General features: G+C 34.0%; 1 protein-coding gene across 1 annotated transcript in view; it reads right to left on the reverse strand.

The window, feature by feature from the left end:
* Positions 1-21,903, reverse strand: part of LOC141544805 (sodium-coupled monocarboxylate transporter 1-like) — a 31,540-nt gene that overhangs the window by 2,932 nt on the left and 6,705 nt on the right. The window contains 11 exon segments of the mRNA XM_074271365.1: positions 818-921; positions 2,248-2,438; positions 3,665-3,751; positions 4,365-4,432; positions 7,694-7,806; positions 9,095-9,183; positions 11,051-11,180; positions 16,410-16,498; positions 16,501-16,552; positions 18,114-18,268; positions 19,331-19,398. Of these exon segments, the coding sequence (XP_074127466.1) occupies positions 818-921; positions 2,248-2,438; positions 3,665-3,751; positions 4,365-4,432; positions 7,694-7,806; positions 9,095-9,183; positions 11,051-11,180; positions 16,410-16,498; positions 16,501-16,552; positions 18,114-18,268; positions 19,331-19,398 (1,146 nt within the window).

The following is a 21,903-nucleotide window of genomic DNA, read 5'->3' on the forward strand; positions in this document are numbered from 1 at the left end:
AGAAGGGAAAGGTACCCACATGTGCAAAATGTTTGTAGCAGCTCTTTTTGTAATGGCAAGGAACTGTATGCTTATCAGTTGAGGATTGACTGAATTACGGCATATGAATGTAAAAGAATATTATTTCTCTATAAGAAATGATCAGCAGGATAATTTCAGAAATGCTTGTAGAGACCTGAACTGATGAACTAATGCTAAATGAAGTGAGTAGAAAACACTTTTTCATATTAGAAGAGAATATTTGTACACAGCAATAACAAGATTATGTGATGGATTTGGATAGCCATCTGTATCCAGAGAGGGGACTATGGGGACTGAGTGTGGATCACAACATAATATTTTCACCTATTTTGTTGTTGCTGGTGTTTTTTTCATTCCCCCCCCCCTTTTGATCTGATTCTATCTTTGCATATATTTTGAAAAATAGAAATAGAATTTTTTTAAAGTCACATTCTTAAAGCTTAATTACATGTTTCAAACACATAGCCAATGGCTGACATTCCTTGAGTGCAGCCCAAATGAGGTTGAAATGTAATCAAAAAATAGTTTACAAAATAAATCTAAATATTATAAAAGAAATCGTATTGTATATACATTATATTGCACTACTGGCTCCCATTTTATTTCAATTTGATGCCCATGATCTAATCCAACACTTCCCTGAAGCAAAATTCCCTTTAGAATATTACCAGCAAACCACTTTTCTTGTCTTGCATTTCCCTATCATTTCAGTTCTCTTGCCAAATTTTAATTTGATTCAAGTAACCAAAAATTGCCATGTAAAAGTTCAAAAGAATAGCAATACAGGAAAAAATACCTGTTAAAAGACTAACAATTACTGCCACAATTATAGTGACAAGCACTCCAACGGGGCTTAAGTACAGATATGACAAGGAATACCAGTTATCCATTAGGGGAGTTCTATAAAAAAAGAAGAAACATCTCATTAAAGATTAATCTACAGATTTCATAAAAACACCAATAGACAGCTGTCATGTTGCATAAAACATTTAAAAAACAAAAAGATACTACTATATTGTTGATTCTTCCTGTGCTCTATTAAGAACAGACCTGTAAACATAATACTATTATAATACTATATTACCATAATAATACTATTATGGACTATGTGGAATAAATTGTGGCATGTGGACATAATGGAATACTATTATACTATAGGTAATGAAAAGCATCAGAGAAACCTAGGAAGACAATATTAACAGATTCAGAGTGAAAAGAGCAGAAACAAGAGAACATATACAACATACAACATAAAGCCTTGTTAAAAAAAAAAAAATCCAAAGATTTTAGAATTCTGATCAAAACAACAATCCCACAGGACTCTTGATGAAACGAGCTAGCTCCTAAGAAGTGATGGACTCAGTATTCAAATGAGAAAATTAATTTGTGTATGTGTGTGTGTATGTGTGTGTGTATTTAATAAAATATCTATTATAGACTACACTCTATGCTAAGTTCTAGAGATGCAAGGAAAGGCAAAGAAAAACAAAAAACAATATTCTATGCTTTGAAGGAGGTCACATTCTAATGAGGGGGTCAGGATGCAATCATCTATGTATGAAAATGCAGCCAAAATAAATTGGAGATAATTGTAAAGGGAAAGCAGCAACACTGAGAGATCAGGAAAGGCTTTTTGCAGAAAATAGATTTTTTAATAATGCCATCATTTTGTCATAGGCAGCCCAATAAAAAATAAGGAACAGAGTAGGTAGATTATTGTGTGAGGTGTTTTAATTTTTTCCAGTGGGAGTGTAGAAAAAAGAATAGAATTTTGCTTATTAAAAAACTGGAATTAAAGGTTAAAATGTAATTTTTAAAAGTTGATTCCTCAAATTAATATTCAAGGGAAGATATGGATGAGGATCAAACAGGTAGGAAATGTTTGTCAGTGGGAGATTGGAAAAGAGAAAATAGAATTTTGCTCATTAAAATATTTTAAAATGTAAGCTAAAAAAGTTCCTCATTCCTCGATTGTGATTAGTATTCAAGGGAAGACATGGATGAGGACAGGTTGCTGTAAAGATTGAGATTTGCATTTTTACAAGGTGTTCAACTATTAATGAGACTGCAGATTCTAGATCCTATTAAAAAATAAAAAATAAATATCAGTAGTGAAGCAAAATAATCATCAATCCAAAGTGTATTATCAGTTATTAAAACCCTAAGGAGTCTTCTGTTTTCTGTTACTTAAGTATTAAAGTGACATTATGAAATATATTTCAATACCTTTCAACATTTTGAATTTCAAAAGCATTTGGAGACAATGGAGCTCCTACTGTTGTGTTCAAGTTCATGTCACAGCCATCAGTAACAAGTTTCAAAGGTAAATTGTGCTCTGGAAGTGGGGGATATAGTTGAGCTCCGATTCCAACCCAGAGGGAAGTGATAAATCCAGAAATAAGCCCTACAAAAACCCCCTGTAAAATAGAAATGAGAGGAAAACATTAGTTTCTTTTTCAAAAGAAAATTTTATGTGAAAATAAACATAGAAGAATTACACATGTTTAACATTGCTTGCTGTCTAGGGCAAGGGGTTAGGGAAAGGGAGGAAGAAAAACTTGGAAAGACAAAGTTTTGCAGAGGGGAATGTTGAAAACTATATGTATTTTGAAAATAAAAAGCTATTATTTTAAATAAAAAATTTATTTTAAAATTTATTAAATTAATTATTAGCAAGGATTTTCATAATTATGACTGAACATGAAATAGCAAATCAACTGTATACAAACTATTTATTTCAGATGATAAAATTATCTTGTAAATTTTTTTTAACTCCCTCCCCTCTTTGGAGGAAAAGAAAGCAATCTGTGTCTAGTTTCTTTTCTTCCTTACTAAAGAAGACTCCACTGGCAAGCCATTTTCCTCACAAATAAATTAAACTTCTGTTTGCTTCCTCATTCTTGCCTGGTCTGCACTGTTCAGCTCCAGACACTGGCAGATTAGATATTGGTTAGTATGATTAACAGTAGTATTTAAAGCTAAAATTCTTACATTCATCTTAAAGTATAATTGAATATAACAGAGGTCTGAAACAGGCATTTTGTTCAGTGAATCCCTACAACCCAGCAAAGTACCTGGCATGTATATTTATCAGTCAACATTTATTCAGTGCCTGCAAAGTACCAAGTGAGGCAATGGGTATACAAAATAAAAATGAAATAGCGCCTTCCTTTCAAGGAGCTTCCCTTCTACCAGGAAGAGAAAGTATGTATATGCAGCAAAATTACAGTGGTATATACCTAAGAATGAATGCTATAGTGGAAAGAGCATAAAAGTCAGAGATGACAATATGGCATTTGCTTTATCTTAAAATCTTTTTTAAAATCTTCAAAAAAGTCCCAGAAGACTTCCTTTTAGAGAGCTATCTCAAACAATTCTTGAAATCCTTTAGAAAAAAGGCAATGGGACTAAGAGGGTATAAAAGCCAAAGGCTCTTAGGAAAAGACTATCTTTGGGGAAAATTACTAATTTCCACTATTCTTGAAAGGGGAAGATACAGTATTAACATTCAAAGTTTTAATTTAAATTTTTCTAGTATTTTATTTTTCCAAATGCATATAGAGACATTCCTCCTCGTGTTTTCTCCCTCTCCTTCCCTCCTCCTCAAGACATTCAATATAGGTTAAGCATGTTTTATACTTACTATTGAGTTGGCAAAAGGGACCAAGATGCCCAAAGTAAATATGGCCAAAAGGGGTCCACCAATCACACCAAAAATAGTGACTGCTACCTATAAGGAGAATAAAATGCCGCGGATTAGCTGTGAGAAGCTAGTTTTCCAATTTGAACAGAAAAGGATGGATTAGAGACCAGTAACAGTGAATTCTCCAAAATGGAAAAGGAGTTTGATGGGAGTGTTTGATGGAAAATAAATCTAAATTTGAAAACATGTCAAAGGGACAGAGCTACTGGACAGAACCTAAATTAGGATTTATGGCCTGGATATTGAACCAGAAAAGGAGATTCAAAGAGTAGTGTGACAGATAGGTAAGAAGATACAAGCGGGACAAAAATACACATGAATTTGGTTAGCAGGGCCAAATGCAGCAGAGAACTAAGAAAAGCATCAGATTTATCAACTAACAAATTTTTGGAAGGCAATTTTGGAAAGTGATTTCAGTTAAATGAGGTCAGAAGCCAGACTACAAAGAGTTGAGAAATCAGAGAGAAGGTAGAGATAAACAGCATTTTTCTTGGAGTTTGACTAAGGAAAGATCTTTAGGATGATACCTTGAACAATAGCATGGCAGGATTCAGTGAAGATCATTTCCACAAAACCCCAAAGAAAATCTACAGTATATATATTAACAAGATGACTTATGAACGTTCTACAAAAGTGTTACCTGTAACAATGCTCCCAAAAGAGATGCCAAACCTGCCATTCCAATGCACAGAAGTCCATAAAACAAACCTGGGGAAACAAAGTCCAAATCATTTTGATGCAGATGATTTAACATTCTCTAAGTAATACATTCAAAGATTTCACACCTAGAGAAAACCTAGAGACTGACCTGAAGGCTGGCCATTATAGATAAAAGTAGGTAAAAAAAAAAAAAGAAAAAACATGGATCTGTTTTCCTAAGTCTATGCAAAATTGATAGATAAGACTCCTGAGGTTTGTACTTCAGGATTAGTCAAAAATCAATAAATATAAGTGCTTAATAAGTACCAGGGAATTCTGTTGGATGTTGGGGATATAAAGACAAAAACAAAAACATTCTATCCTATTATATTCTAATAAGGATGACAATATATGCATAGAGGTAATTTTAGAGAGAGAACACCAGCAGTTCCCAGTTCTCTTCCTAGAGAAGGTTTTAACTCTGTCTTGAAAGAAACCAAATATTTCGAGGTAAGAAAGGAAAAAACACTTCAAATATGTAATATCATGAGCAAGTAACAGCAAGGAGAACAAAATGGATAGACATAATGATGCATTAAGGGGAATAAAGCCTAAGATGATTACAAGAGAAAAGGATACAGTTGTGAAGAGACTGATATGCTAGACCAAAAAATTTATATTTGAACCTAGAAGGAGGAACCCTTAAAAATTGAGTAGGCAGCCAATATGATGAGACCAAAACTTTGACATCTGGGTAGAGGATGGACAGACCCTTGCATAGATAGACCAATCAGAAAACTGGAGTTATGGACATACCTTTTTGGACTCTCCACTTGAGGACTAGAAAACAATTAGGCTATTTCAATAGTCCAGGGGAGAAGTAATAAGATTGCTATCACCTCAGCAGACCATAAAGTCATTGGGACCAGAACTTTTGTGCATAACACCTGGCACATATTGGGTATCTAATAAATGTTTGTTGATTAATGGGTTGAGACTGCCACAACATGTGTGGCAATTGCTACTTTAGAGTCAAGCCAGCAAACATTCATTAACCAAGTTATCCATTACTTGGATATACATCACTTCTTCAAAATAAGACATATTCCTCCCTGGCTTTTGGTAGTTCCTGGCTTAGTTCTTCCTCTTTTGATAAAGATGAAATTATATCACTGTGGGATTCCAAATAATTACCCTCCACAAAGTTCCTGTTGAAACCACTATTCTCTTACATCATCCAGATTTAAAACCTCAAGTTAGCTTTGCCCATTTCTATATATATATAAATAACACTACTTATATTCATTTAACATTCAAGGTCTATTGATCTCTATAATATCCCTCACACCTTCTCTACATAAAGCTCCAATTACCCTAGTTGAGATCTCATTCATTCTTGCTTGGTCTAAGATAAAGCTTCTGTACTGCTTCTAGTTTTTGCCCCATCGTATATGAACAGAACCTTATCTCTGCTGCCTTTGTGTAATTTCTTAACCTCTCTGAGACTCAGTTTCTTCATCTGTAAAACCAGACAGTTGAAGCAAAGAGATTGGATTGTAAATAGGTAGACTAAATGGTGAGTAATAGGGCCTGAAGTCAAAAAAATCTGAGTTCATATGGCCTGAGACTAAAAATTGTGCATTCCCTTTGATCCAGCTAGCAGTGTATGATCAAAGAGATCATAAAAAAGGGGAAAGGACTCACATGTGCAAAAATGTTTGCAGCAGCCCTTTTTGTAGTGGCAAGAAACTGTTGGGTGATGGTTTATGAATGTTATGGAATATTATTGTTCTATAAAAAATGATGAGCTTGCAAAGGTCAATGCTGAAAAATTACCCATGCATATATCTTATAAATAAAACAAAAAACAAACAAACAAACAAACAAACAAACAAACAAAAAACAGAAGGGCCAACAATAACCACAATTGATGAACAAGATTATTTCAGAAAAGCCTGAAGAGATTTACATGATCTGATGCTGAGTGAAGTGAGCAGAATCAAGACAACATTATACACAGCCACAGCAAGATTATGTGATGATCAATTGTGATAGGACATGGCTCTTTTCAACAATGAAGATAATCCTAATAGACTTATGATGAAAATAGATTCATCCAGAGAGATTAGTTTACACATGATAGATTTTTTTAAAAAATTTTATAATTATAAAATTTTTTGACAGTATATATGATGAGTAATTTTTTTTATAACATTATCCCTTGTATTTATTTTTCCAAATTTTCCCCTCCCTCCCTCTACTCCCCCTAGGTCACAGGCAATCCCATACATTTTACATGTGTTACAGTATAACCTAGATGCAATATATGTGTGTAAATCCAATTTTCTTGTTGCACGTTATTAGATTCCGAAGGTATCTGGGTAGATAGACAGTAGTGCTAACAATTTACATTCACTTCCCAGTGTTCCTTCTCTGGGTGTAGTTGATTCTGTCCATCATTGATCAACTTTTTAAAAAAAATCTATCATGTGTAAACTAATATTACATAGCCTAGAAGAATTAGAGGGATTAATAGTTCTCTTCAAGTATTTTAGGATCTGTTACCTGGAAGAGGGATTTTTGTCTCCAGAGGGCAAAAGAAGCAATTGAAATTTGCAAAGAGGAAAAATTAGCCTTGACTACAGGGGTGGAGGTGGGGAGAAGAAACCATTAGAATTATCTGAATGTGGAATGGGCTGCATTAGAATGTAGTCATTAATGTTGTTTCATGACTCCATTCTAGGAAGATACTGGAGTAGCTTGCCTTCTCCACCTCATTTTACAAATGAGACAGTGACTTGGCCAGGATCACACAGCTAGTCACTGTCAGATCTTTTCCTGACTTCAGGACCATCACTCTACTTCACTACCCAGCAGTCCAAGTCATGTACATAAAATAATTAATGCTATTTCCTTTCTTCTCTCACTCTTCCCCTTTCTTCTCTGTTTCCCCTTTGTATTTCCTTTCCTTTCTCTTTTCATCATTCCCCTCCAACTTTCCTTCTTTTTTCTCCCTCTCTTTTTCTCATTCCCTTCCTACATTTTATCCTTTCTTTCAGAAGTTTAAGATAATCACTTGAGTATGATGGAGAAGTGACACCAGTTTTCAGACACGAGATAAACTAAATAGCAAATGAAATTTTGTCTAGCTCCTGTGACCTGTGATCTCTAATTCCTGAGGTGACCTCTAAGCTTTCCTCTAGCTCTAGGATTCCCTGTCAGTGCAAAAATATTTTTCCCCCAAACTGGGTCAGGTCCCCAGAGACAAAAAGCTTGATATTCCTCTCTTGAATGTTATATGAAAAACTGAAATGGTCAACGGTCACTTACTTGTCCCTTTACAAAGCCAAAAGATGGTCTTTTCCGAGAGCGATGGGAAGAAAGGTTTGATGATATCTGAAATTGTTACTGCAGCTAAAGCATTGACACTGGCAGACACGGTGCTAGAGAAAAGACAAAGGAAAAATTTTTGCTTTACTCCATTTAAAACAGAAACTGTCAGGAATTTTTTAAAATTGGTATTGTCCAATATTTTATTCTATTTCTAGGATTTCAGACACTTGAACTGAAATGGACCTCTGAAGCTATGTAATATAAAAATACCCCATTTTGCAGAAGAGGCCCATAGCCAACAGCCAGTATGACTAGTAGGTGGGTTTGAACCCCACTTCATTCTTACTTCATGGCCAGTTTTCCACTATGCTACCATATCTCTAATGCTTAAAATAAATCCCTAAGAGAAATCAGAGAATCCCAAGTTCTCAAGAGACATAATTCACAAAGATTAAACTAGCTTGGGCATAAAATATGGGATCCTTGAGAAAGCAAATGTAAATAATTCAGTATATAATATAAGTATATAATTCAGTTAAACTAGCTTGGGCATAAAATATGGGATCCTTGAGAAAGCAAATGTAAATAATTCATTATATAATATAAGTATATAATTCAGTATACATATCAATACATATAAATTCAGCAAATATGTATAATTCACAGAAATGGATACTCTACATTCTGCATGTCTTTACCCATTTTGTAACCATCCTTATATGCTGATATAACCTAGGATTTCATGATTGTAGGATCTCTATCCATCAATCAAACTTTACATTATACATTTAAAAGCATTTTTTTAAAGAAGGGGTCTATATTTTTACACCAGATTGTCAAAACAGAGTGTAGGAAAGGTGGATCACATCTGATCCACACACTGAGCACAACCCAGAGATGTCAAATGTTACGCTTTGAATCACAAAAGCTAGGAAGCATCAGTTCTGGATGGAGATCTTTTTGACTCTTGCATTCTATCTACTATCTACTATTTCATACTTCTGAGCCATACAACTCATGCATCTGTTTTTTGATAGTGAAAAAAGTGAAAAATTTGACATAAAATTATTGAAATCTCACTGGAAATATGGAAAAATTATGAGAATTAGGAGCTTAGGGATAGAACAACTTCTGATAGGAGTAATACAGATATAGAAGTCATCCAAAGATACTGGTCAACTATATATAAACTTGAGATGTTTCTTGGTTAGAGCAAATATTGAAGACCATATATAAAAGATATAGAGAATATATATATGCCTGTGAAGGTATCAGTCTACCATCTAAGTTACAAGCTTATCATTCCTATTGCTGGAATCTTGAACTCATGAAAGATCTTTACAAAGCACTCCCCCCCCCAAAAAAAATTGCACTTCATTTATTACATAATGTTCATACCTCAATGTTGCACTATATATACATGCCACAAAGAGTCCTGGTAGTCCTGGAAAATCTCGTAGGATGTCCAATACCAAATAGGGAATGAGCTGAAAAAGTCCAAAGTTTATTAATGTTGGCCCTTATAGAAATGAATTTATAATCATTGAAGGAAATCAATTTCTCATTTATCTAGTATGGTCAGAGAATGAGCTATTTTAAATGGATGAATATTTTGCTTTTAAATAGGTTTTAAATTTGATATAGATTTGATAGATTTTTGTTCTGAATACTTCCCTCCAGCCTTGCTCCTCCTATACCCCCTCTACCCTTTTGGCCCAAGGAATGAAGTGAGGAAAAACTGTCTTCTCATATTTTCTTTATAACCAAACTTATTTTTAAATTTGCAATATTCAGTTTTGAATATTTTGTGATTGATTTTTAAACTTAAATTATAGCATTAAATAATCATAGTCATTGTGTACACACACACACACACACACACACACACACACACACACACACACACACTTTTTCTGGCTCTGCTTATTTTACTTTGTATAGAATAAATTTTCTCCCTGCTTCTGTTTATCAAGCTCATTTCCTTCAGAATTAATCAGAAATTACATATTACTCACATTACTACACATTATAATACAAAATGTTATAGAAATAATGTGCCATTATATTCAAGTACCCCAATATGGGCAATGTAATGTAATGTGACAAAATTTACTGAAGATAAAACAGCTGTCCCCAAAATGTTTTCCTCATCTTCCAGAAAAATCCTGATTCTCTCTGACTTGTGAATAACTTTCTAAAGATGGTTTCTACAAGAGTAGCCCAATGGAACACAGGTACCTCTTGTCAGGTCAACCAATGGAAATGATGAATAGTAGAAAAATACTATAAAAGAACATTTTGATTAACCCTTTTTTGATTCCCTCCCTTTCTCTCTTATCTTCCTCAAGAAAGCAAGTAAGCCAATTCTAATGTACATTATTTCCACATTTATCACGTTGCAAAAGAAAGTTTGATTTCTTTTGTTGTGTATGGGTTGGAGGGGGTTGTTGAAAAGTTGGCAACAATGAAGCAAATCCAAGACTTGTGATAGAAAAGCCATCCACATCCAGAGAGAACTATGAAGACTGAATGTGACTAACAGTATTTTCACTTCTTTTTGTTGTTTATTTTTTATTTCTTTTTTCCTTTTTGATTTTTTTCTTGTACAGCATGATGAATGTGGAAATATATTTAGAAGAAATGCACATGTTTAATCTACATTGAATTGCTTGCTGTCTTGGAGGGAGAGGAAAGGGAGAAAAGATTTTCCAAAGGTGAATGTTAAAAACTATCTTTACATGAATTTGAAAAAATGCTGCTAAAGATTCTTTGTTACAAGAGGTTGGGTGGAAAGGAGTGATTCATTCAGAAATGAAAATTATATAAAAACAAAAGAGAACACACAAAAGAAAAATATTCAATTCTATTGAAAAATTGCCCTAGAAGCTTCATAAGTGTTAAGTACACTGAACTTTCAAAGATGTTTTAAATCTGAGCCATTTGATTCAGAGGCTGATCTATTATACTTGTTCAGCCAGAAATATCAATTTCTTTTAATATCTTCTTCAGGTTTCCACATTTTTATACCTAGGATTCATCATTTGGATATATGTACACATATCCAAATAAAATATAATATATAAATTTGCCCAATCTTAATAGTTTCTAGTGTGCCTAGCTATTTCATAATCTATGGCTAATGTTTATAAAATAAAAAATATAATATAATATAATTATAATTATAAATAAATTATATTATATTATATTATATTATATTATATTATATTATATTATATTATATTATATTATATTATATTATATTATATTATATTATATTATATTATATTATATTATATTATATTATAAAAATAAAAATATTTTAAAATGTTTTTTATAAAATATGAAATACTGAACCTGGTCTGGTGCTGACACTTTCTTTGCAGTCCAAGGATCACAGTCATGATATCTTGAATAAAGGACAAGAGCACACAATGTTGTACAGCCAAGAACTCCCCAGCATCCTATAAGATTTAAATAAAGGGACCTACAAAAAATAAATAAAATATCATTAACATGCCAGAGTTTTTAAAAAACATCACCTAGAGGAAAAAACAAGCCTTACTTTTGCTTCCATGCTTCATTAAGCAAATAAATAAATGGGAATAAAAATTAATTAAGCAAATGAATAAACCATTTAGTTGGAAAAAGAAAATTTGCTTGGTTTACTCTAGTATCAGCATTTCTCTTTATAACAGCATCTAATGAAGGAAAACAGATGAGTTGACTATGAAGGCATTTTGCTCTATAAAGCAAAGAGATAATTTCAGAGAACTTTGAGAAGACTTACAGGAACAGAGTGAAATGAGCACAACCAGGAGAATTCTGCTCAATATCATGACTAAATGAGTGGTGAAGAATGCTGACCCTCACCTAAAAGATTTATTCAACTTGCAAAATACACATTTTTGGACATGGCCAATGAGAAAATTTTGTCCTACTTGCTCATTTGTTGCAAAGGTTATTTCTTGCTTTTTAATGGGGAAACAGGAGCGGCACAAAATAAGCATTTGTTCATTTTTTTAAAAAAAGGTGAGGTGATTTGGTCCAAGTCATGCTGCTATATTTGAATCCAGGTTAGAACGGCACTTTCTCTCTCAAAAGAGCAAGCTAAGTGCAACATGACAACTATGGAAATGTTTAGAAAAATTATACATGTTTAACCTATATTGGATTACTTGTTGAATAGGGGAGAGATGGGGAGGGAGAGTGAAAAACACAAGGTTTTGCAAGGGTGAATGTTGAAAACTATCTTTGCATGTATTTTGAAAAATAAAAACCTATTTTTAAAAAAAGCAATCTATATTACACTTGAGAAAAATTACAACTCAAGGTTTTATAAAGATGAATGTTAAAAATCATCCATATATATATTTTGAAAATAAAAAGCTTTAAAATTATTATTTATAATATTTACCATAATTTTTTGGAAGCATGGTTATAATTTCATAGCCCTAGAGCTGGAAGGGAAGCAAGATACAATCTTTACCAATTTCCTCATTTTACAGAAAAGTAAATTGAGGCCCAGAGAAATTAAGCAAGTTCTTAAAGGTTACAGCTCATTTGCGAAAACTGAGAAAGAAAAATCATCTCCAGGATAATACACTATGATCAAGTAGGATTTATTCCAGGAATGCAGGGCTGGTTTAATATTAGGAAAACTATTAATATAATTGACCATATTAATAATCAAATTAATAAGAAGCCATATGATCATCTCAATAGATGCAGAAAAAGCATTTGACAAAATCCAACATCCATTCCTACTAAAAACTCTTGAGAGTATAGGAATAAATGGACTATTCCTTAGAATAATCAGGAGCATATATTTAAGACCTTCAGTAAGCATAATATGCAATAGAAATAAACTGCAACCTTTCCCAGTAAGATCAGGAGTGAAACAAGGTTGCCCACTATCACCATTACTATTCAATATAGTACTAGAAATGCTAGCCTCAGCAATAAGAGCCGAGAAAGAGATTCAAGGAATTAGAGTAGGAAATGAGGAAATCAAACTATCACTTTTTGCAGATGACATGATGGTATACTTAGAGAACCCCAAAAACTCTGCTAAAAAGCTACTAGAAATAATTCAAAATTTCAGCAAAGTGGCAGGATACAAAATAAATCCACATAAATCCTCGGCATTTTTATATATCACTAACAAAATACAACAGCAAGAGATACAAAGAGAAATTCCATTCCAAACAAATGTTGAGAGTATAAAGTATTTGGGAATCCATCTACCAAAGAAAAGTCAGGAATTATATGAGAAAAATTACAAAACACTTGCCACAAAAATAAAATCAGATTTAAATAATTGGAAAGACATTCAATGCTCTTGGATAGGCCGAGCGAATATAATAAAGAAGACAATACTCCCCAAACTAATCTATTTATTTAGTGCTATACCAATCAGACTCCCAAGAAACTATTTCAATGACCTAGAAAAAATAACAACAAAATTCATATGGAAGAATAAAAGGTCGAGAATTGCAAGGGAACTAATGGAAAAAAAACTCAGAGGAAGGTGGTCTAAGTGTACCTGATCTAAAGCTATATTATATAGCAGCAATCACCAAAACCATTTGGTATTGGCTAAGAAATAGACCGGTAGATCAGTGGAACAGATTAGATACAAAGGACAAAAAAGGGTACATCTATAGCAATCTAATCTTTGACAAACCCAAAGATACCAACATTAGGGATAAAAATTCATTATTCGGAAAAAACTGTTGGGAAAACTGGAAATTAGTATGGCAGAAATTAGATATGGATCCACACTTAACACCATATACCAAGATAAGATCAAAAATTTAGGCATAAAGAATGAGATAATAAATAGATTAGAGGAACAGAGAATAGTCTACCTCTCAGACCTGTGGAGGAGGAAGGAATTTATGACCAGAGGAGAACTAGAGATCATTATTGATCACAAAATAGAAGATTTTGATTACATCAAACTAAAAAGTTTCTGTACAGATAATACTAATGCAAACAAGATTAGAAGGGAAGTAACAAATTGGGAAAATATTTTTACAGTTAAAGGTTCTGATAAAGGTCTCATTTCCAAAATATATAGAGAACTGACCCTAATTTATAAGAAACCGAACCATTCTCCAATTGATAAATGGTCAAAGGATGTGAACAGACAATTCTCAGATGAAGAAATTGAAACTATATCTACTCACATGAAAGAGTGTTCCAAATCACTACTGATCAGAGAAATGCAAATTAAGACAACTCTGAGATACCACTACACACCTATCAGATTGGCTAAGATGACAGGAACAAATAATGATGAATGTTGGAGGGGATGTGGGGAAGCTGGGACACTAATACATTGCTGGTGGAGTTGCGAAAGAATCCAGCCATTCTGGAGAGCAATCTGGAATTATGCCCAAAAGGTTATCAAACTGTGCATGCCCTTTGACCCAGCAGCGCTACTACTGGGCTTATATCCCAAAGAAATACTAAAGAGCAGAAAGAGACATATATGTGCCAAAATGTTTGTGGCAGCTCTTTTTGTTGTAGCTAGAAACTGGAAGATGAATGGATGTACATCAGTTGGAGAATGGTTGGGTAAATTATGGTATATGAAGGTTATGGAATATTGTTCTGTAAGAAATGACCAGCAGGAGGAGTGCAGAGAGGCCTGGAGAGACTTAAATCAACTGATGCTGAGTGAAATGAGCAGAACCGGGGGATCGCTGTACACTTCAACAACAATACTGTATGAGGATGTATTCTGATGGAAGTGGAAATCTTCAACATAAAGAAGATCCAACTCACTTCCAGTTGATCAATGATGGACAGAGGTAGCTACACCCAGAGAAGAAACACTGGGAAGTGAATGTAAATTGTTAGCACTAATATCTGTCTGCCCAGGTTACATGTACCTGCGGAATCTAATGTTTATTGTGCAACAAGAAAATGATATTCACACACATGTATTGTACTTAGACTATATTGTAACACATGTAAAATGTATGGGATTGCCTGTCATCGGGGGGAGGGAATAGAGGGAGGGGGGGATAATTTGGAAAAATGAATACAAGGGATAATATTATAAAAAATAAATTTAAAAAAAAAGATTACAGCTCATTTGATTGAATTTTATTAATGACAATTATTCTTTCCAGTGCTTCCCTCCAGTGCTATACAGAAAGAAAAGAAACCCACCCTCTTAAACTGACCTTTTTCCTAATCTTAGCAACACCCTCAACTCCTAATTCTCCTTCAATTCCTATATCCAATCACTTGCTAAGTCTTGCCATTTCTCCCTCCACAATACTTCTACCATCTGCAACCTGCTCTCCAGTAGACTTTCATCTCTCTCCTAAATTATTCCAATAGCTTCCTAATTGGTCTTCCAGTCACAAGGGGTCTCCCCACTCCAGTATGTTCTCCACATAGCTTCCAAAGTGACTTTCCTCAAAGGCAGATCCCAACCTGAAGTTTTATGTGAAGATCAGATATCCCCTACTCAAAAATACATACAGCCCTCTTATTTTCCCTTAGACTAGCATATAAATTATTGTGTTCCAGTAATCTGGCATTCAAAATGCTCCATTAAAGGAAGGTCAAACACTGGGGGGTAAAAAAAATGCTCCATTAATTGGCCCCAATAAACCCTATTTCTTTTTACCAAACATTTGCTCCAAATAAAGCCATTTGCTTTATAATAAAGCCAGCTCTTTATAATCTGGCCCCCCTTTCATCTTCCAACCCATTTATCCTTTCTTTTCTACTATCCAAACAATGGTCTTATCTCTTCCACATACAAGGCATTTGTTCAATCTCTCATTTCCATGCCTTTAAACTGGTTGACTTCTATTCCTCAAAATGCGTTCACTCCTCTGACTCAAAGATATAAACCAACTACTTTCAAATAAAGGTATTCCTGGTCCCGTCAGAAAGCTGGTGGAGCAGCACTACTATTCACAGGTTATTTGTCCTTCGTTGTTGAGGACCACAACATCATGAAGGAGACATCTTAACATGCAATTGAACTAGATTTAAGTGAGGCAGGACTGTGCAAAGTCAGCCTCACCTTCTCCTCCTGACCCATCTATATCCAGTGGCAAGATACTTGATTGATTTGTTCAAAGACCTGTGTTCATATTTCACTTTTGACATTTGCATGAACTTGGGCGAACCTCAACCTATCTGAGCCTCAGTTTCCTCATTTTGTAAGATATGGGATTGTACCTGTAACTATGTCTTTGCCTTTCTTAGGCAAAGAACTAAGGATCTGAGAAATTAATTTGCCCAGTTAATATACATTAGAAGCAAGATACAGGGGCAGCTAGGTGGCGCAGTGGATAGAGCACCAGACCTGAATTCAGGAGGACCCGAGTTCAAATCTGGTCTCAGACACTTAGCACTTCCTAGCTGTGTGACCCTGGGCAAGTCACTTAACCCCAGCCTCAAAAAAAAAAAAAAAAAAAAAAAAAAAAGAAGCAAGATACAATTTTACTAACTCTAATGCTTGTCCTCATTGTCTGTCCCTCATCATTATCATTAATTATATAAATATAATTATAAATATAATTATATTTAATTAATATAAATTAATTAATAAATATATAAATAATTATATGAGATCTAATATAATAATTAAATTAATATAATATTAATATAATGTTATAAATATAATTATATAATTGTTATATTTTAACTTATATATGATATAGTATACTGGAATAGCTCTTACAGTTTTGCATGGAATCGGCTTTTGCAGGAGTTGTACCGCTGAACTTGAGCTGGATTAATACCAAAGACACTGAGCCAGGTGATAGTACCACACCAATGATAATGGTCCAGAAGGTATACCTTCGAAGAGGATTGGGATTGAAGCTAAAATAAAATAGAAAAAAACACAAAACAGAAAGCAAGTTAGACTACAGGAGGAAATGAACACTGCCCAAAGGTTTCACATTGATCAGTAAAATTCCCACTGAAATTTGATACATAATGGTAGGGGAGGCTGGTCTTATGATTATTAAACTATAATTTTCCTCAGTTTCCCTGTCTAAAAAATAAGGCATTTGGCTTACAAGAGGTTCTAGGGAACAAAGTAAAGAGCACTGAAACCAGAGTTTGATTCAGATCCCACCATTTGTTAGCTATGGGACAACATGTTTCCTCATCTGTAAAATGATGGAATTATACAATGATCCTCTTGCCAGAGGATCCTCCAGCACCAATATGCTCTAATCATTCATGTATTTATTTTTCTCAGAGAGTGGCTACTTATTTTGCTATAAATCAGAAGTGTTTTTCTTTGTATCTTCAAAATTTCCCTTCAGAATATTGTACACTCTCCCATAATCTACATCAGCCTGTGTAAAGCTTTTTTGTCTCTATGACAAATTCAAAGGACATTCTCCCAGAGTATCCCATTATTCTCCCCTCCCCTGGAAAAATGTTCTGTGTGACTTCATGTGGGTAATTGTGAATATCAAATAGCTCAATGAATGAGGAAAAACTGGAAGAAAAATCTGGGAACTTCCAACCTTTAAATATGTCATCTATAAAAAGTTATAATCTTACAATCTCCCAGATAGCATTTTTTTTTGGCAAGGCAACTGGGCTTAAGTGACTTGCTTAGGGTCACACATCTAGTAACTAAAATCTTGTCTGAAGACAAGATTCCAGGGCCAGTGCTCTATCCATCAAGTCATCTAGCTGTCCTCTTTTCTAATGGCAATGGATGACATTTCTCTGACATTCACATCTATACATGTTTCAAATTCATGATCATTTGATTCTCATAATTATTCTAAGATCTATTTCTTAAAGTCAGGACTTTGGTGATTTCTTTAGTATAAGGAAATCCCAACATAAAAATACTCTCCACCAATCCAGATTGGCAACTCATCTACAAATCTTTAGCCTTAGGGAGTTGCTTGGGCCACAGGAAAATTATGACCAAGTTCACAGCTAAGAATAGGTTAGAGTCATTATTTGAACCCAAATATTCATACCTCAAGGCCAACCCTATAAATAAATTTATGTTGTCTTTTAGAAAACACTAATGGTGTCATCCTTATTTTGTAGAAAATTAAGGTGAAAAAGTCATTTCCCTAGCCTATGGCCATAAAAGTGACAAATATCAGAAGTGGTTTTTGATTCCATCCTGATTCTTTACCCTAAAACATGGGGTCCACGGCATATCAACTAAATCCTAGCTTATTTATCCTTTTCTACTTCTATGTATAATGTCTCCCCCATTAGAATGTAAGCTCCTTGAGGGCAGCCTCTTTCAATCTTTCCATATTATTTTCCCTGTGCAAGGCACAAGACCTGGCATGCCAAGTGCTTGCTGATGAACTACATGCCATCCTTAAAGCCATTTTTAAATTGAAGATTTATCTTGAAAACACACATGTATTCCCAATGAAAAATGGAAACTTACTCCCAGAAATTTAATCTTCCTCCATGATAGGAATTGTTTAGGACATTGCTGATTCCACCTTCAACTATAGTACCCTGTATGATCACGGCAAAGATTCCAGCAACCTTGATCCCAGCTTGGAAAACATGTATCCAGACGACAGCTTTGAACCCACCCTTTTGGAGAAAGAATATTTTGTGTTATAAAAAATCATATATTTAATATAATTTAGCATACATAGCACACAAATATTTATCACATACACAAATCTGTATGTGACAATGTAAATGTCCCGTCTACCAATAAATACCTATGGTTATAAGCTCTATGTGGTTGTATGTTATATAACATATTATATTGTTGTAATGTATGTATAATATATATGTCATGCAATATAATGCAATGCATCACATAACATTATACTATACATTATGATACAAAATTGTATATCATCTGTAGCATTTTATATGATAATTACATCATAAAAATGTGCCAAAATCTATTATATAAAATATAGCATATGTTTGAATCACATAACAATGTATTATTTCTGTTACATTAATCATATTGTTGACTTATATTACATATTGCCATTCCTATTATAGGATCATAGATATGAACTAAAAGGAACATTTTGAGATCACTCATTCTATAAATGATACAACTGCAGCCCAGAGACTTGACCTTCCTATGGTCACACAGGAATTTTAAACCAAGTCCTGAGTTCAGCTTAAGGAGAAATCCCATATAATTCTAATCCTTACTAGGAAAAAAATCCAGCAATTTGTAAAGGAATCCAGGATTCCTCCCCCCCCCTCCCAAAAAAGGGAATAATCTCTTCCCATTAGTGTCAAAAATAAACACTACAATATTTCCTTATGAACACCTGTAAGGTTTAGAGTACAAGATATAGTAGGGTTTTTGGTCAGGAGACCTTTAAATGTTACCAAGTCATGGGAGTTAGGAGTACGTCACTCACAGAATCTGAAAAATCTATGTAAAAAAAATTTTGGCCTGAATTATTATGGTTTAACAGATAAAACATGTTTATATTGTGTATATAATTTATGTATTTCTGAGTTTCTAAATTTGTGTCCTCTTTGTGATTTCCACAAAACTCCCAACATTCCCATCTAATTTCATATGCCAATGCACAATATATCAAAATCACAATGATGTAGAAGTGATAACTGTATAAGTAATCAGCAATGTCCGGTGGAAATTGAAGATAATCTTACCATTGAGCTGTAGAAGATGCAGATCACTCCTGTGCCAAGAATTACGCCCCACAAATTGAGTCCTGTGGCTGCAGGAAAAATAAATACATCCCCATGAAATCTGAACTTTCCAACTCCTTAAAAATGATATCTCACAAAACTTCAGTGGGAAAAGCTTTTCATTTGGGTTCGGGGAATCAAATCATGGTTCTAAATAAATGGAGACTTCTGGGATTGATTAGATGACCTTCAAAATTTTAGCATTTACATATTTACATATAAGCTAGATGGAGCAGTGGATAGAACATTGGTTCATATTTGGCCTTAGACATTTTGTACTTCCTAGGTGTGTGATCCTGGGATTTTACTTAAACCCAATCATCATCAACACACACACAACACACATACTTACAAATTTGAAGGAACCTGAGATCTTGTCTAAGGTTTGAATTTTACAAAAGGAACTGAAGCTTAGAAAGGTCAAGTGACATGCTAACAAGGTCAGATAATTGGAATTATTCAGAGTTGGGATTTGAACCTAGTTCCTTTGATTCCAATGTTTACAATATGCCATCTCTTCAATAACTACTATTTCAGTAAAAGCTTTCCCTTCAATAAATAGTATTTTTTTTCCAAATACACATATAGTTTTAATATTCAGTTTTATAAAACTTTGTGCTCCAAATGCTTCTCCCTACCTCCTGTTACCTTCCCCCTTCCCCAGATAGCAAGCAACAACATATAGGGTCAACATGTGCTATCTTTTTAAACATTTACATATTTGTCATGTTGTGCAAGAAAAACAAACCAAAAGGGAGAAGATAACAAAGAAAAAGCAAACAAAACAAGGTAAAAGTACTATGCTTCTGGACTTTCATTGTAAACTGCGTGATAATACAACTCTTGAACCATGTGGCATTAAGCCCTGAAAACGATCTTGGAAGGAGGAGTGATACATTTTAGCAACAGCTCACATAAATATAACTATGTCTTGAGGAGTGGAAGCTTTCTAGTAACATTTTATTTCACAAGAAAGGTGATAACAATGTGGCCTCCATTTGGAAACCTTATGTATTAATATATGGTTAAGATTTATGCCCCAGTTCCATCAGAAGGATTAGAGTACATGAGCATATACATAAGTATATATGAGTAATCACCAGAAGAGCTGGATGACAAATGACAGCTTCTGTGAATATAGTTTCCTGTTGTAATCCTAGATAATATAAAAAGAGAATGTGTGGGATGACTTGATTGGTAGAGAGGAATTCTGTCATCCAGATGAGTTAACTGAATCACGAAAGTTTACAACTTAGTCCTATCTGCTAGAGTTTATTACCCTGTGATTCCAAGAGATACAGAAGAGATAAACCACTGCAATATATGATCAAACCCACAAAAATCATGTAGACAGAATAGATCTCAATGTCTGTATATGTATATATTGCATATAAGCAAAGCGCTCAAAGAGCTAACAAGTAAAGCTTATTTTTTAAATTAAAGCTTGATTTTTAAAACGTATACATTCATCCCCACAAAACTTTGTGTTCCATTTTTTTTCTATTCCCTTTCTCCCAATGTTAATCCAATGTGAATCCAATGTTAAGCATGTGCACAATTAGCATGCTACAAAAGAAAAATCAAAAAGGAAAAAGAAAACAAAATGCAAACAACAAAAATGGTGAAACTACTATGTTGTGATCCATACTCTCTCAAGGTGCACAAGACCATTGGAACTGGTCTGAATCACCATGTCTATCAATTTTGTTGTTGCTGTGTACAATGTTCTCTTGGTTCTGCTCATTTCCCTTAGCATCAGTTCATGTAAGTCTCTCCAGGCCTCTCTGAAATCATCCTGCTGATCATTTCTTATAGAATAATATTTCATAACTGAGTGGATGCCCATCAGTTGGAGAATAACTGAATTATGGTATATGAATGTTATGGAATATTGTTCTATAATGATCTGCATTGCACTGTACCCCATCTCTCTTCATTCAAAGCACTATAGAATCAAGATTTTGAATCAGAGAAAGCAAGTTCTCAAAATCCACCTATATCACTTAGGACAAGTGATTCTTGGTACCCTTACTTATGAAAGGAAAGGATGAGGTCAGATTATTTCCAATGTTTCTTCTCATTCTAGACCCTATGATTCCATGACCTGCAATGTAATTTTACAGTGCTTGTAGAAATAGTGATTCCACCTTCACTGGAATCTTCCAGGAAGACAACAGGTATGGTTTGTGGAAGGGGCACAGATTGGACTGGGTGACTTTTGTAAGATAAATCCCACATTCAAAATGTCTTTATTCAATGTAGTGAGCAGAATCAGGAAAACATTGTACATCATGACAGCATTATTATATGATGAACAGTTCTAAGTGATTTAGCTATTCTCAGCAATACAATGATCTAAGACACTCCCAGAGGGCTCATGATGAAAAATGCTATCTGCCTGCAAAGAACTGATAGTGTGTGAATACAGACCAAAGCTTTTTTTTTTTCACTTTCTTTTTCTTGTTCCTTTTCCACAAAATAACTAAATATGGAAATGTCTTGCATAATCGCACATGTATAAGATGATATTGTTT

The sequence above is a fragment of the Sminthopsis crassicaudata genome, chromosome 5 (genome assembly GCF_048593235.1).
Source record: "Sminthopsis crassicaudata isolate SCR6 chromosome 5, ASM4859323v1, whole genome shotgun sequence".
NCBI lineage: Eukaryota > Metazoa > Chordata > Mammalia > Dasyuromorphia > Dasyuridae > Sminthopsis > Sminthopsis crassicaudata.